The 18,212-nt window shown below is 41.4% G+C and overlaps 1 protein-coding gene across 1 annotated transcript in view; it reads right to left on the bottom strand.

The window, feature by feature from the left end:
* GPC4 (glypican 4) overlaps nt 1-18,212 on the bottom strand; it is a 111,708-nt gene that overhangs the window by 49,746 nt on the left and 43,750 nt on the right. Inside the window, exon 2 of the mRNA XM_075835950.1 lies at nt 2,930-3,088. Coding sequence (XP_075692065.1) covers nt 2,930-3,088 — 159 coding nt within the window. The remainder of the gene's footprint in view (nt 1-2,929; nt 3,089-18,212) is intronic.

The raw sequence follows: 18,212 nt of genomic DNA, 5'->3' as shown, positions 1-18,212 counted from the left end.
GCACTAGCTGCAAGGGGGCCGTGTGCCCCCCCGTAGGCAATGCCACACAGGCCACCCCCCGTAGGCAATGCCACACAGGCCCCCCCGTAGGCAATGCCACACAGGCCCCCCCGTAGGCAATGCCACACAAGCCCCCCCGTAGGCAATGCCACACAGGCCCCCCCGTAGGCAATGCCACACAGGCCCCCCCGTAGGCAATGCCACACAGGCCCCCCCGTAGGCAATGCCACACAGGCCCCCCCGTAGGCAATGCCACACAGGCCAGGGATTGGGGATTCCGCTCCTACGGTGAACAAAAAAATACCCTCCTCCCATGTACTTCGCACTGTGAGGAGGAGGAGAGCGAGCGCTGGAAGACACTGCCGTCACTCGGAACACATTTCTATGGGAGCCGGGCGGCCGAGAGAACGGCGGAAAACAGGGCATGTCCAATTTTTTGACGGCTGGGCTTCCCGGTCCGTCCAAAAAAAATCGGCCGTGTGAATAGCCCCATTTGGGATCTATTTTTCCTACTGCGGTCGTGTGCCAGCCGTTTTGTGAACGGCCGTCACATGGCCAGGAAACCCTGTCGTGTGAATAGGGCCTTAGGACAGAACTCTTTATCTAACAGGTATCAAAACAGAAACATCTTAATTAAGGCTACTTGGAATGCAAACACTGACACCTTTAGTGATGGAAGGTATAGGCATTTGATGTACCAGCCACTAGAAAAACCCAGAGGGCAGACTTTTCTGGTAAGCAAGCTATATTTCTTGTCGAGCCGGAGCCAAGTGATCTCTAAACACCGAAAAGGGCTAGCGTTCTTGGCATGAAAGGGAGAAGTAATTTGCAATAAATTGCTGGGCATTATGCTGTGCGCAGGGCCTCATTATAGGCCTAAGGCTCTATTCAATTCACATGACAGGGTCCGAGTGTCGGCCGATAAAAACGGCTGTTTTGGTCAGTTTTTCTAGGCCGTTTCGGGACGATTTTCACCCGATTTTTTCCCCTGTTCGTTTAAAAAATGGGTGTAATTTTTTGCCACACATTGCCCTCTGTAGTGCCACGCAGCCCTGTCCCCTTGTGGGTAGTGCCACGCAGCCCTGTCCCCTTGTGGGTAGTGCCACGCAGCCCTGTCCCCTTGTGGGTAGTGCCACGCAGCCCTGTCCCCTTGTGGGTAGTGCCACGCAGCCCTGTCCCCTTGTGGGTAGTGCCACGCAGCCCTGTCCCCTTGTGGGTAGTGCCACGCAGCCCTGTCCCCTTGTGGGTAGTGCCACGCAGCCCCCTCCCCTTGTGGGTAGTGCCACGCAGCCCCGTCCCCTTGTGGGTAGTGCCACGCAGCCCGTCCCCTTGTGGGTAGTGCCACGAAGCCCCCCCCCTTGTGGGTAGTGCCACGCAGCCCCCCCCCCTTGTGGGTAGTGCCACGCAGCCCCCCCCATAGGTAATGCCACACAGCCCCCCCCGGAGGTAATGCTACACACACCCCCCTTGTAGGTAATGCCCCACTTCCCCCTTTTACACCCCTTTTACACCCCCCCCCCATAGATAGCACCACCCTACCTTCCTGTAGATAGCGCCATTGTAAGGGACAGTTCCAGTAGAAATCTAACTTCAATGTCCATATATGGAGAGTGAGAGTGAAGTCAGGGACTTCTCCTGGAGCGGAAACACCGGCCACAGCGCCAGGGATTTCCGTTTCAGGAGTAGAGCACCGTGCCAGGAGAAGTCCCTGAAGTGACTGTCCATATATAGACAGTGAAGTTAGGGACTTCTCTTGGAGTGGAATTGCCGGCCACAGCTTTGGCAACGCTGTGGCCGAAGATTGCGCTCCTACAGGGAGCAAAAAAAAAATACCCTCCTCCTCACATGCACTTCGCACTATGAGAAGGAGAGCGAACGAGCGTCAGAAAGCACAGCCGTCACTCAGATCACATCCGAGTGACAGTCTGTGGGGACATGTAAAGCACGGCTTCTATGGGAGCCGTGCGGCCAGGAGAACGGCCGAAAATAGGGCATGCTCCATTTTTTGATGGCCCGGTTTACAGAGCCGTCAAAAAATTTACTGTGTGAATAGCCCCATTTGGCCCAGTCTATTGTTCTTACTGAGGCCGGGAATCCCTGTCGTGTGAATAGGGTTTAAATGTTCCTCAGAGCAAGCTACCAAGGTGCTCAGTGTGCCAACATTAAGATGCCCCTATAGATCACGGAAATAGAGGCACCCTTCAGAGACAGAAAAGTCATGCTCCTCCTCCTAAGCAAAGAACTTTCATAAGAATCAGTAAGCATGTGCTTTTGCAATATTGTAAAGTCGCAATGTATTGTTATCAGACCTCCCTGTCTGGAAGGCTTAATGCCCACCTATTCTATAGTTCTTTAATTTAAGGTGGAATGGTTGGCCTGCCACTGATCTACTGGACACTAATCAGCCAAAATGTGGCCAGACTGAGGCTATAGAATTTATCGAAGGACCAGTTCTGACACAAATGGCAGTAGCTTTAGTTCTGGTTAAGGAACAGAAATCTCTCCCCGTAAAAGAAAGTTAAGACTTTTCGAATAGCACAAGCGGCTGGATTTTTCAAGGTTTGCATCACGGCATACATTAAAATGCAACGTTTTGGGCTAGCACAGGAGACACCATTTTTTTTTTATTTTTTTTTTTAACCAACGAGCACATAACCGCCTCGGTGTTCGTCCGGAACATCGCATGCTAATGTTCATCATGGTGCACATACGGCTGGACTAAATACCCACACGCATATGAAATTGGGGTGCTCCCTTTTCAAAATCCGATTTCCACCTGGTGGTGGGAAAGGTCACAAAGACGGGCACCTAGTCATGCACAAGGTTCAGTGTCGTCGTGCTTTTGTGTGAACATATAATAATAGGAAGTGGTCTCCTATGGCACATTTTTGCTAAAAAAAATAAAATATATAGATATTTATTCACGTACCGTCAAATTTGCTGTATCTGGAAGAAAAAATATTCTGCAAAGTACTACATGGCTCAGTTACCGCAGCCTTGAAATCATGTTTACTCTGCTGGCTGTATTTCTCTTCCATTGCTTGAGAGCAACACGTGTGTCCTTGTGAACAGACCTTGAGATGGTCACCTGAAAATATAAATTAAAAAAAAGGATTAGTGTTTCCATAAAGTGCTTTTGATCAACAGAATTTTTTTTATGACGCTACGTTGTTCTAGTATTGTCGCATCAGGCCGAAATATTAAACCATGCATGGCCAGTTAAAGACGGCTCACGTTTAATTCACGCTTCCCTTATTATAGCAGAAACACTGAGGATGACTGGATTAGGTACAAAAAATGATTATAAGCTGGTTAACCCCATGTGCTCTAATAAAACTGCTGTATGCTAGAAAGGAAAAAAAGGCTCTTTATTAGGTCTACGAGAGAACTGTGAAAGAGACTCAGTCTGATCCAGTTTCGGTGTGTCAGGGCAAAGGTTCATTCAATAAAAAATAAAAAGACAGCAAGCACATTTTTAAAGTCGCGTCTCCTGGTTAGGGGGCAGAATCAGAAATCCTCACTCAGCTGTATAGGGCTCTCAAAAGGATCATTTGTATTGGTAATTGGAAGATTCACTGTTCAAAGACGGACACCGTCAAATTAAAATCTTATTAGCTACTATTGAAGATCTGCATTTTAAGCTTTAAGGGGGTTGTTCACTTTGGGACAACCCCTTATTAAAACTTTATTCCCTCGTGGTTTGCCAATCTGGAAAGCTATACTGACTTTCCCTATCGTAAATATGGCATTACAGCTCAAGTTCAGCCGTAAAGGTTTTAGTAGACTAGACTGCACACGAAAGTCTTTTTGCGGCCGCAATTCACCCGCAAATCTGCGGGTGAATTGCGATCCCAGTCATTTCTATGGGCCCATGCACTCTACTGTGGTTTGCACGGTCCGTGCATTGTGTGGTAGCCTGGACTACAAAAAAGTAGGACATGTCCTATATGGGACGCATTTTGCGGTCCGGGCTCATTGAAATGAATGTGCACGGCCCGTGACTTGCGGACGGCTCGCGGATGACTTTGCGGACGGCTCGCGGATGACTCTGCGGCCGTCCGAGCCGCAAATCACGGGCTGTGCATACCACTACGGTCCTGTGCATGAGGCCTATGGCTTAATTCATACACGCTGTATTTATACACCACAGATTTGGCTGCAGCTGCAAAATCAGTGTATTAACATTACTAGAAACAATGTACAGAAACATCCTCATTTAAACCAGTAGCGTAGAGGTCACATAAGGCTGCAATAGGATATTTTTGCTTTGATAATCTGGAATTACTTAAATTTAATTACAATGAAAATACCAACATCCTTCCTCACATATGGATGAAAACAAGTAACCGATGATATGTTCCGCAATTATTAGATTAAATCCCTATAAACCTCAGACATACTATTTTCTTACAATCGGAAATCTTCAGCTGCCTGGGTCAACCTGAAATGAGCAAAAAGTAATTTGGCGAGTACTGAGTTGGGTGCCAGGATAACATACATCTGAAAGTCTAGTCAAACAGTTTCTAATAAACCCACATAAATAAATATGACAGAAATCTACCTCGCAGTATATGCTTATTGCAGGATCCCGTGGGATGTTATAGCCTAGTCAACTACGCTCTAATATCCTTTATTTAAAAAAAAAAAATTAAAAAAAAAATAAAAAAAAAGTTAATTTAATTTTTTTGCTGGGGGCTTTCCCAACATACGCTAAACGTAGGTCATGAACAAGGTGTGCACGGGGCCTAAATGTGGCATGAGTATCGCATCTCTACAACAAAATTTGGCAAAAAATACAAGTACACGTTGGAGGTGCACAAGATCCCCATAGCGGTACCTTAATAGTCAAAATATTCAATATGCAAGTAAAAATGCAATATTGTTATATGCCATCTTTTGGGCCACAAAGAACAAAAAAGTGTGTCTTAGTGGGTCACAAGTAAGTCAATCCTGTTACCGAGGCATGTCACTGGCTATCTATCAAACAAAATCTTTTAAAAAGGCATCATAGACAAGTGCAATTTGTACTTGTTAATAGCATATAGTTGCTCAGCTTTGTTCTCGAGACACTCGACTCTTGGGCAAGTGAATAACTATTAACCTGATCTCACAGCTGTGCAAATGTGTAGAACAACCACAAGTTTATGGTGTTAAGCTTCTTCCCTCAACTTCAGCAACCCATTTTCTAAAAAGGCAATAGCTTCATATGTCCAATCAACTCCCAAGGCAATTACAATATTAATTGTCTGATACAAAATGACACTGTTCAAAGAAACCCGACTCTTTGGGAAAAGCTTTTCTCATGGGCCGGTAACTTGAGCAGCAACGTGTTCTGAAGGATTTAGAATTTCTCATTTTCCAAGGGAAAGCCAAAGAAGAATGCATTAAAAACCACCAGACAGATTATTTTCAGAGCGCTACAATAATAGAAGCACTCCAAAAAAAAAATGGGATGTATATTTTGGCTGAATTACTGTTTAATAAAGTGATATGTCAGCTGGACATTACCAGTAACACCCTCTGCTTAATGCTGTATCATCCATATTTCGTTAATAAGGAGCCAATACAAACACTTTAGAAAAAGCGATGGTCCAAAGCAGCATTTAGTCAAACCATTAGAAGTGATTTGCACGATTACCACAAGCACCGTTCTTCTCCGACACACAAGAAAAGCTTTCAGAGAAATGGTTCCCAACTGGAAAGGAACTTGAGAAAATATTTTGGTTTCGTAGAACACATTATTTCGTGCTTGCCACAAAAAACAAAAGCAAAGCACAAACAGAATTAATTTTTTTTTTTATCATTTGAAAATTCCCCAATTTTAAAGTTCTACGGATCTGTTCACATCACGCTGGGGGTTATATGTTGAAGGTATACGTCAGGAGTATTCCCCGACATTTGCCACTGTATAGCCATATAGTAATATCCCACATGTGGCCCTGGTGTGCTAACGGACTGAAATACAGGCCTCAGAAGCAAAAGGAGCACCTAGTGGATTTTGGGGCCCTCCTTTTTTTAGATTATATTTTAGCACCATGTCAGGTTTGAAGAGGTCTTGTGGTGCCAAAACAGTGGAAACCCCCACCCCCCCCAAGGAATTTATCTAGGGGTATAGTTAGCATTTAGACCCCACAGATATTTAGCTATATTTATTGTAGTTAGTTTGAGAAAAAGAAAAACTTTTTTTCTGAAAAACAGACATTAATATTTACAAGGAATAAAGAAGAAAATGCACCACAACATTTGTAAAGCATCTTCTCCTGATTACGGAAATACCCCATATGTGGTCATAAACTGCCGTTAGGATCCACAGCAGGGCTCAGAAGGGAAGGAGCGCCATTTGGATTTTGGAGCGCTGATTTTGCTGGAATAGTTTTCAGTGCCTTGTCACGTTTGCAATGCACTGGAGGGACCAAAACAGTGGAAACACCCCAAAAGTGACCCCATTTACACCATTTTGGAAACTACACCTCTAATGGGGTATAGCGAGTATTTTGACCCCACAGGTTTTTTGCAGAATTTAGTGGAATTAGGCCGTCAAAATGAACATCAATATTTTTGTCCACTAAAATGTTGCATTTTTTCATTTTCACAAGGAATAAAGGAGAAAAAAAGCACCCCAACATTTATAACACAATCTCTCCAGAGTACGACAATACCCCACATACGGTAATTGTTTTTATTACAAATTAATTACCCTTTACAGGACTGATCTTTTTGCTTTTCCATTTTAGTAATTCTCTCCCCGCCTTCCAAACGGCATAACTTTTTTATTTTTCCATCAGTAGAGCGGTGTGAGGGCTTATTTTTTGTGGGAGGAGTTGTAGTTTCTATTGACACCATTTAAAGTACCATATAATGTACTGGGAAACCGAAAATAAAATTCTTTTCAGGGTCCAGTTAGTGGGGGTAAAAGGTCATGTGGATGTATGCTAATAGGTATGTGTTCATATTTTTCTCTCCGGATTTCCACTGTGAGTATATAGTATTCACACAAGATGGCTGTATTTGACTAACTGCCTTATACGGTTGTCATAAATTCTTGTGTGTTCCGACATGAGGAATGTATTGTGTCCCTATCCAACTTTTTCTTTGTAAAACTGAATAAAAATTTTAAATACAAAAAAAAAAACTTCTTTGCGGGGTAAGATTGGAGAAAAAATATTTGATTCCTCCATTGTTTTTTTTGGGTTTCGTTTTTACCACTTTCACCGTACGGTAAAAAAACGAACAACTTCACTTTATTTTGCTTCTCCATACGATTACGGTGATATATAGATATATATATATATATATATATATATATATTTTACTACTTTTACAAAGAAAAAACTATTTGTTAAAAAAAATATATATATTTTGAATCACATTGAGAGCTATAACTTATTTTTTGGTCAATTGAGCGGTGTGGGTGGCTTATTTTTGTCGGGACAAGCTGTAGTTTTTATCGGTACCATTTTTTTTATTACATTTTATTTAGAGCGAAGATGACAAAAAAAAAAAAAACAGTGATCTTGGCGTTTTAAATTCTTTATTTCTTACGTCGTTCATGCGCTATACATGACAATTTTACTTTATTCTGTGGGTTGATACGATTACGGCAATACCATATGAATATAGTTTTCTCATGTTCTGCTGCATTTGCGCAATAGTCACTTTTCTATAAAATTTTTTTTTTGTGTCCCCATATTATGAGAGCCTTAAAAAAAAATTTTTGCAGTCAAAAAAGCTGTGTAAGGGCTTGTTTTTTGCAGGACGGGTTGTCGTTTTTATTGGCACTATTTTGCGGTACATGGGACTTTTTGATCACTTTTTATTTTATATTTTGGGAGGGATGGTGACCAAAAAAGTGATTCTGGCATTGTTTATCGTTTTGTTTTTTGCGGTGTTCACCGTGCGGGGAAAACAACATTATAGTTTTATAGTTTGGGTCGTTACGGACGCGGTTATAACTAATATGTGTACTGTTTAAAGTTTTGTTTTTTTTACTATAATAAAAAAAACAAAAACTTCTTTTTAGACTTTTGTAAAACGTTTTTATTACTTTTTTTTATGCTTTACACTTTTTGTTTAAATCTATTTTTATTGAAAGATGTTATACAATACAAAAAAATACACATAAAGAACCAGAGTCCAGTTTAAGCATTACATCAATCAGATAAACAGAAAAACACAAAATACTGTTTGTGTTAGATTGACATTCCAGACAAGTAAAACACATCTCAAATTATCTATTAACCCCTTAACGACCAAGGACGAAAATGTACGTCATGGTCGGCTGCTAGTTCCGGCACCATGACGTACATTTTCGTCCGCATTTCAAACTGTCACTCTGTGTAAACACAGAGTGACAGACCCGCGCTGACAGCTGTCCCCGACAGCTGAGACATCAGTCTTGCCGGACAGCGGACCATCGCCGCTGATTTCGGCAGTTAACCCCTTAAGTGCGGCGACGGATTGCCGTCGCCGCATTTAAGTGGTTTGAAGCACATCAGCAGCCCCCACGAAGTGATCGTGGGGGCTACCGATGCTTGTCACGGCAATCGGAGGTCAGATAATGACCTCCGGGTTGCCATGCACGGAAGCCTCGGAGGAACAGCCTCCGGCCGTTCCTCCTCTGCTTCCTGTCAGTGTGACAGTCACGTCACAATGACAGTTAGAGTACATTACACTACGTGTGTAGTGTAATGTACTCTAGCAGCGATCAAAGCTGCAAGACTAAGTGTCCCCTAGTGGGACAAGTTAAAAAAGTAAAAAAAAGTAATAAAAATGTTTTAAAAAAAGTGTAAAAATAAAAGTTATAAGTTCTATAAACACTAAATGCTTTTTTTCCCTATAATAAGACTTTTATTATAGAAAAAAAATGAACACGTTAAAAAAGTACACATATTTGGTATCACCGCGTTCGTAACGAACCCAACTATAAAACTATAATGTTATTTTTCCCGCACGATGAACACCCCAAAAAAAATCAATAAAAAACTACGACAGAATCGCAATTTTTTGGGTCACCACCGCTCCCTAAATAAAGAATAAAAAGTGATCAAAAAGTCGCATGTACCCGAAAATAGTACCAATAAAAACTTCTATCCGTCCCGCAAAAAACAAGTCCTTACACAGCTTTTTTGACTAAAAAATTAAAAAATTATGGCTCTCAGAATATGGTGACAGAAATTTTTTTTTTTTATAAATAAGTCCTTTTTTTTTGCGTTTGCGCAATAAAATGACCAAACCTATATACATATGGTATCGCCGTAATCGTACCAACCCGCAGAATAAATTAAAAATGTAATTTATTGCGTACGGTGAGCGCCGCAAAAAAAAAAACCTAAAAAAACGGTGTCAGAATTCCTGTTTTTTGCTCAGGATTGCAAAAAAATTGAATAAAAAGTGATCAAAAAAAATCGCATGTACCCCAAAATGGTACCAATGAAAACTACAGATTGTCCCGCAACAAATAAGCCCTCACACCACTCTATTGATGGAAAAATAAAAAAGTTATGGCTCTTGGAAAGCGGGGAGTGAAAATCTAAAATATGAAAGCAAAAAATGGATCAGTCCTGAAAGGGTTAATTCATTTCTAATGAAAAAAACGTATGACCACATGTGGGGTATTTCCGTACTCGGGAGAAATTGCTTTATAAAAAAATGGTTGTTTTTTTCCTCCTTTATCCCTTGTGAAAATGAGAAAATGCAACATTTTAGTGGAAAAAATTTTGATATTAATTTTCGCGCCCTAATTCTAATAAACTCTGCAAAAGACCCGTGGGGTCTAAATGCTCACTATACCCCTAGAAAAATTCCTTGAAGGTTTTTCCAAAATGGGGTCACTTTTGGTGGGTTTCCACTGTTTTGGTCCCTCCAGTGCATTGCAAATGCGACATGGCACCGAAAACCATTCCAGCAAAATCATGAATCCAAATGGCGCTCCTTCTATTCTGAGCCCTGCTGTGGGTCCAAACAGCAGTTTATTACCACATATGGGGTATTGTCGTAATCGGGAGACATTGCTTTACAAATGTTGGAGTGCATTTTCTTCGTTATTCCTTGTAAATAATAAAAATTTCTATGTTTCAGAAAAAAAGTACATTTTAATTCTTACAGACTAATTTCAATATATTTAGCGAAAAACCTGTGTGGTCAAAATGCTAACTATACCCCTAGATAAATACCTTAAGGGGTCTAGTTTTCGAAATGGGGTCGTTTATGGGGAGTTTCTATCATTCTGGCAGCTCAAAGCTTCTCCAAATGTACATTGGGGCCTAAAACATTTTCAAGCAAAATATGAGTCCTGAAAGCCTCCGGGTGTTCCCTTCCTTTGGGGCCCTGCCGTGTGTCCAAACAACGCATTAGGGCCACAATGTGGGTATTTTTGAAAACAGGAGAAAGAGGGTGATAGATTTTGGGGTGTGTTTCTTCATTTTCATGGTCGCTTTACAAAGAAATCGGTCTTCAAACTGATACTTTTATGAAAAAAGTGAAATTATTATTTTTTTCACCTGCTATGCATTAAATTTAGCAAAGAACTGTGGGGTCAAAATAATTACTATACCCCTAAATAAATACCTTATGGGGTCTAGTTTTCTAAATGGGGTCGTTTATGGGGAGTTTCTATCGTTTTGGCAGCTCAAAGCCTCTCCAAATGTACAGTGGGGCCTAAAACATTTTCAAGCAAAATATGAGTCCTGAAAGCCTCCGGGTGCTCCCTTCATTTTGGGTCCTGCCGTGTGTCCAGGCAGCGCATTAGGGCCACAATGTTGGTATTTTTGAAAACAGGAGAAACAGGGTGATAGATTTTGTGGTGTGTTTCTTCATTCTCATGGTCGCTTTACAAAGAAATTGGTCTTCAAACTGATACTTTTATGAAAAAAGTGAAATATTTTTTTTTTCACCTGCTATGTATTAAATTTAGCAAAAAACTGTGGCGTCAAAATACTTACTATACCCTTAGGTAAATACCTTAAGGGGTCTAGTTTTCTAAATGGGGTCATTTGTGGGGGTTTCCATCACTCAGACCTATGAGCCTCTGAAAACCTGGCTTGGTGCCGGAAAACAAAATGTACTTCAAAATGTATAAAATTATTATTCAATTTGTAAGTCCTCTAAATTGCTGAAAATTTATTTTATTTTTTCAAAAGTGCTGCCAAAATGGAGTAAAGAGATAGAAATATATATTTAATTAAAAAAATTGTACAGTATGTGTGTACATATGTGACATATTGCAGTTAAAAATAGGGGAAAATGGTAATTTTTACAAAATTTCTTCAATTTTTCTATTTTTTAATTAATTTCCGCAAATCGTATCAGTCTACTTTTACCACTAAAATAAAGTACAACATGTGACGAAAAAACAATGTCAGAATTACTTGGATATTCAAAACTTTCACAGAGTTATTCTCTGATAAAGTCAGACATACCAGATTTGACAAATCTGGCTTGGTCATTAAGGTACAAACATGCCCGGTCATTAAGGGGTTAAAGATCATAATTAAACAAAATATTTTGAATGAGTCCAAGAATTCCATCTCCTCACATTACTACACTTTTTTTTATCTGCAGCACTGATCGCTGCTAGAATACATTACACTACCTAGGTAGTGTAACGTATTCCAAATGTCAGTGACACGTCACAGTCACTCTGACAGTGAGCCTATGAGGACCAGCCAGAGGCTCCGTATGCCATCACAACTATCGGCAAACCCCACAATTGCACGGGGACTGCTGATGTGCTACAAACCCCCTAAATGCGGTGATCGCAATCGATCGCCGCATTTAATGAGTTAATTGCCAAAACCAGCGGCGATGAGCCGTTGATAGTCAGTGGACAGCTGACCTCCCGGAACCCGATGCCTACTGTCACAGACAGTGTGCATGGGGAACGACACAGTAACTTTCTGTCACTCTTGACAGGAAGCCTATCAGGAGGCTGGTCCTGATAGGCTTCCGTACATGGCAGACACAGAGGCCATTGTTTGGACTCCGGTCGCCATGCTAACCATCGGCAAACCTCGCGATTTCATTGTGAGATCTGCCGATGTGCTAGAAACCCCTAAAATGCCATTGCAATCAATCGCCGCATTTAAGGAGTTGCCTAAATCAGCGGCAATGAGTCGCTGATTGTTAACAGTGGATTGTCAACTGGCCTCCCGGTTCACACGGTCACAGACAGTGTGCAACGGGAACCGCGCAGTAACTGTATGTCCTCGTGCGCTAAGACACTTGCCACCAGGACATACAGTTGTGTCGTGGTGCGCCTAGGTGTTAATTCATCACCATTTAAAAATGAGCACAGAATGTCCGACGGGTATGCTTGAGAAAGGGGGCGGTCCCCCGAAACGTCGCACAGGTGTTGTCAGATGCCAATCTTCTACGCGTGTTGTCTCCATCGGCGAAAGCCCTGGATTTAACAGAGAAGACTATGAAGGAAATCTAACCAGGACATTTCCAGGACTCTAACCTTCAGATGGGTGAAATATTTTATTCCCATTTGGCAATTTTATTGCATTTGTTTTCGGTCAATTGACGTTGAAAAAAATATAAAACACAATTTTCTACTTTGACATGACAGTCGTCTGAACTAGTGCTTACTTCCTTATACACTGCTTCTTAAGAAACAATCTATTTTAAATTCGGGAAACTCACAAAAAGCCCCTTGACACAATTACACACTCTGTAAAACGAGAAACAATTCTAGATCTCGTTTTACATTGAGAATGGAATTCCGCTGGAGCACTGACCAGGAGAGATGTTCTTTCTAGATCACAGTATTTGAAAAGCGAGCTCACAGCAGAAGGGAAGTCTAATTACTTTGTGAAGCAGAGCAGAAAAATGATCGGAGATCCAAGCATACTTAATTAGCTATGACACAGAAATTCCTTTATTCCTTTTGTGGTCCTGCGCATACAGAAAACTCGAAGGCCAGGTCAGAACGAGCCCAATAACCGAGTGGTCAGAGTCACCAATGAACATTTATTGAAAACACTTTGTTTTGCCGACAAGGAACAAAAAACGTAAAAACGAAATATTTGGTCATTTTAGATTCGCAAGTAAGGAATGTTTAGAAGTATCTTACACATCCTCATGGGATTCTGAAGCAATAAAAGCTTGATGAAAGGCAGGAGGAAGCCTCACAATGGATCAGTCTTACTTTAGGGACATACCTACTTATAAGCTGTGTAGAAAGAGAAAACACTTCCATGTAGGTAAAGTAAAAGCGTACGATTTGGCTGTTTTTCTATCAGCCATGTTTTCTTTTCAAAAATTATATACCATTCCTAAAACGTTACCCGACTCGCCCATAAACATTCAATTTGACCAAATATGAATATTAAGTCAATTGGAGAGGAAGGGGTATAAGTGATATACATCTTTGGCGCTCCTTAGTGTTTAAAGAGGCTCGGTCATCAAATTATGTTGCCCTATTGCCTACATAATCTGATCGGCGCTGTAATGTAAAGAACAGATTTTAGATTTATGTTAATTACTTTCTTAAATCGACAACTGGCCGTTTTTTACCAAGTGGATGTTGTAAGGAGAAGTGTATGACGCTGACCAATAAGCGTCATACACTTCTCTCCATTCCTGTTGTCACATACACCGACATTAACTTTACTGAAGTGTCTTGAGAGTGAATAGACATTACCTTCAGCCAGGACGCAATGTCTATTCACACAAAAACTTCACCGCACAGTAGAGCGTGATCTCACGAGATCACGCTGTGCTGTGATTAAGTCCCACACAAACTTTACCAAAGTGTCAGGAGTGTGAATAGAAATCGGGTCCTGGCTGGAGGCAATGTCTATTCACTCTCAAGACACTTCAGTAAAGTTAATGTGCGTGTATGTGACAACACAGCGTGATCTTGCGAGATCACGCTGTGCCGAGTACAAATGGACATGAATGGAGAGAAGTTAATGACACTTATTGGTCAGCGTCATACACCTCTTTACAACGTCCACTTGGTAAAAAAAAAAGGTAAAATACGCCCAGTTGTCGATTAAGAAACGAATTAGCATAAATCTAAAATTGCTCATAACTTGCTCAAAAATGATCGTTTTTGAAAATAAAAACCACTGTTACCTACATTACAGCGCCGATGGGATCAACTTTGAGACTGTCGATATCTGTCGAGTTCAGCCGACTGCTCTCATGTGTATGGCCAGCTTTAGATGGTCAGTGAATGCTATTAAAAATTACAGATCTCCTGAAAAATACTTAAACTGAACCGCTGATTTATTTATGCAATCACTGCAATAGGATTTTATTTTTATTTTTTATTACTGGACAATAACTTTTAAACAACTTATGCTAATCTAATACAATACCCGATATATAATCAACTTTGTCATTTAAGGGGGATTTACACGTGTCGATTATCGTGAAGACGAGCGTTCATATAATGCTCGTTGACGATAATTGCCATGTGTAAAAAGGGCAGCGATCAGCAGATGAACGAGCAAACGCTTGATCATCTGCTGGTCGTATTATTTTGAAAAAGTAAATTATTATAATTGTCACCAGCACGTCTCCCTGTGTAAACAGGGAGACGTGCTGCTGACATGATGATAATGTATGGGGACGAGCAATCGGAGTAACGACCGCCCGTCCCCATCCATAGCTCCGTATAACAGGAGCAAACAAGCGCCGATCAACTATGTCTCGTTCATCGGCGCTCGCTGCACTGGCCGAATATTGACAGGTGTAAAAGGCCCTTAACGCACGGTTTAAATTTAGCTGTTTAAGGCTTCGTTCACATTTGCGCTAATGCTCCGTTCCGACGGAGCTTTCCATCGGAACGGAGCCCTGACAGAGACAAACGGTAGCCATGGGTTTCCGTTTCCATCACCATTGATTTCAATGGTGACTGATCCAGTGCCAATGGTTTCCGTTTGTCTCCGTTGGGCAAGGGTTCCGTAGTTTTGACAATCAATAGCGTAGCAGACTACGGTATGGATTCTGTCAAAACGACGGAACCCTTGCACAACGGAGACAAACGGAAACCATTGGCACTGGATCAGTCACCATTGAAACCTATGGTTTCCGTTTGTGTCTGTCAGAGCTTTCCGTCGGAACGGAGTCCTAGAGCAGATGTGATCGAAGCCTTAGCCATGCAAATTCTGTGTGAGGCTACTGCCACTAGGTGTCTCCCTTCCTGTAATCTGCTGTCAAGCAAAATCAGTCTCCAATTACAGAGCAAAGGAGACTGACTGCAGGAAGTGAGGGGGGGGGGTCTCTGCTAAAGCACACTCCATTGTCTTCACTGCCTGCCTCTAGAAATCTTTGGAGAGGGGAGAGAGACACGCTGCCTATAGAAGCTTATGGATGAGAGGGGGGGTTGCAGGGAGAGAAGGACACAAACACACTGCCCATAGAAGTTCATAGGAGAGAAGAGGAGAGAGACACACAGAACATCATAGCAAGGCTAGGGGAAGCAAGAGGAGGGAGCAGAGAGAAGACAGATTGCTGGTAAGATTTATATGTTACTTCAGTGCTGGATTCATAGCTACACTGCTCATTACTGCTGTGTAATCTCCTCCATGCTGCTGCAGTTTATTTATACACACACACGTCTGAACACGACCCATGTGTATTGAGAAAGTGTACTAATCGCAGCAGTCTCACATAACTGGCCTAGTTACTATTTTGTTTTTTTATTTATACACTATAAACTTTCCAGACGATAAAATTATATTGTTAACTTACTTAAAAAGGATCATTGTCATGATGTTATTTATGGTTTGCACTGGACCAATACTTGCTCTGTGTACACAGGCCTTTGGTAAGCAGTCTATACATTTCCTATTTGACATGCGGACACTAAAAAAGCATCTTTATAGTCCTGTCAGCATCTTCTATATACTAAACATGTGAATTCCATTATTTACTCATGCACATTAAATGTATACCGACACTATTGCTGCTCAACTTTCATGTACAACAGGCAAAGCCCAAATAGGCTCCACGATGCAACTACAAAAATAAATTAAATAAAGCCTTTCGTATGAGACCGATTACAAACAGATTTATGAGAATAGTGGAGACATAGGAGAGCCATGGCTCACAGGCAGATTCTGACCCTCAAGTCAGTCATTCTCTACTAGGAACAAATAAGCAATGATTTGCCAGATTTCTGCAGGGGTCACAAGTAAGAAAAACACCCTCTAAACTCCTGACATTTCCCACAGCATAAGGGACTCCATCGCTGGAAACAAACCACATGGTGCCACTAAAATATGTACGTGGCAGAAATGGAGATGAACTGGTCCCTATTCCCACAATCATGCAGAGTATAGATAACCTCAAAAGACACGTCCCCACCCTGTCCCTAAAGATTGGCACCTCATTCTCACATTAAAACTGGCCGCATACAGCGCTATGAATCCTATACACTTAAGGAATACATCCTTTGATACATTTAACGTCAAGATGGAAAGAATTCGCTCTGTCCCAAGACGTGAATGTTGATAGAACAGTCGATGATAAAAAACCCACAGACAACTAATAAAGTACAGACTTAAACAAGACAGGCTTTACAAGTGGCCAAGTTATTTAAGGACAATATGAAATGACGTTTCCTGCATAATTACAAAAAATAAAGTGGTGTGTTTTCACTACAAAACCTTCCTGAACAGTTGCTGCTTAATGATATGTTGAATTAAGTAGTGTGTAAACAGCCCTTCAGCCAGCAAAGTTCTTACTACATCAGTTCTGGAGGAGGAGCAGTTTAGTCACTCAGTCACCAAGGCTTCAGTCACCGAAACTCTTACCTCCGCTCCACTGGCCCCCTTCCTTACTCCAATCCGGTATATGTTCATCCCACTGCCATTTGCTTGTAACTTCTGTGCCTACTTGGAATAGTTACCAAGAAAAATGCACTTCTATGCAGAGTAAGGAATGTCCACATGACAGCCAACAATCAGTGTCTGGCATCTAGAAATGCATGCTCCTCTTAAAGGGGTTGTCTAGTTTATAAAAAAAAAAACAACCATTATCATACACCCTATTAGGGAATTAGGAGTTAAGAGGTGGTCCCCTGTTCAGGATCTTCATCACTTGGTCAGAGTGGAAAGCGGTTACAAAGAGCATCTCTCACTTTGGAGGATCTGTCCTGTCCTGCTTTAACAGACAATCCATTGAAATGAATGGACACTATCCCGAAAATGATAAAAAAATATAAAAATTAAATAAAGACTAATAAAGTTACACTAAATCACACTGACTAATCTATTTATTTAAAAAAAAAAAGAAAAAAAAAAAAGTATGCCCTCAAAATTTGTACATAGCCTTTAATTTCCCCTGTGGTGGCGCCGCACAGAAAGTGAACACTTACTATCAGGTTATCCCACAGATTAGGGCCTAGCGTTGCCCTTCCGTTGAGGGGTTCCTTCGGAGGTTTCCGTCAGGTTAACCCCTCAACGGAAAGGCAAACAGAAACCTTAACCTACGTTTGTGTCGAGATCAATGATGATGCAAACGGAAGCTAAGGTTTCCGTTTTCCTTTCCATTGAGGGGTTAACCCGATGGAAACCTCAGACGGAACCCCTCAACGGAAGGGCAACGCTGAGGTGAACACAGCCTTACAGAGATTTTGGAAGGATATCTACTAGAAGAAATGTAAACCAAAAAAATCCCATTAAAGAAGCCGACCTCCAGTGGAAACAACTTTCCATGTCTGCATTCCCCACCTGACTGTATACCACACTTTACACTTTTTATGTATACTGTACTTACTATTTGAACTGCTGCATTTTGGCCAGAGTGTCTCTTTAATGTACTTTGATAAATGTAAAAAAAAAAAAAAAAAAAAAATGTAAATACGGCTATTCTGAGATATAATTGCTTGAAATTATAGGCCTTAAACCCGAGACTAAACTGCCGAGAGATTCTCCTGTTCCCATTTCTTTCAAGTGCACTAAGAATCTACACAATGGGCAAATTAATCAGCCTTTATACGACAGCTTTCCGATGTAGAAAAGTCGAAAAAATGGCTCAAAAGTCACAATTGCAACTTGGTCCGTTTATGTAGCTCGGGCCAATTTTGAAAAATGCCGTAAAACTATATTCTTTGGAGCATAAGAAGGTAGGGCACCTTGTATGTGTGCGGCCTGGTTGGAGAGCCTGAGGAAACAGGGGGCAGCAGAGAGTAGAGTACATTTTTTATATCAAATTGGAGGGGTAACCCTTGGAAATAAGCAGCTCAGGCTTTGGCCTAT

The sequence above is a fragment of the Rhinoderma darwinii genome, chromosome 8, assembly GCF_050947455.1.
Source record: "Rhinoderma darwinii isolate aRhiDar2 chromosome 8, aRhiDar2.hap1, whole genome shotgun sequence".
NCBI classification, from domain to species: Eukaryota; Metazoa; Chordata; class Amphibia; order Anura; family Rhinodermatidae; genus Rhinoderma; species Rhinoderma darwinii.
The sequence above is the reverse complement of the archived record's forward strand: the minus strand, read 5'-3'. Positions and strand labels throughout refer to the sequence as shown.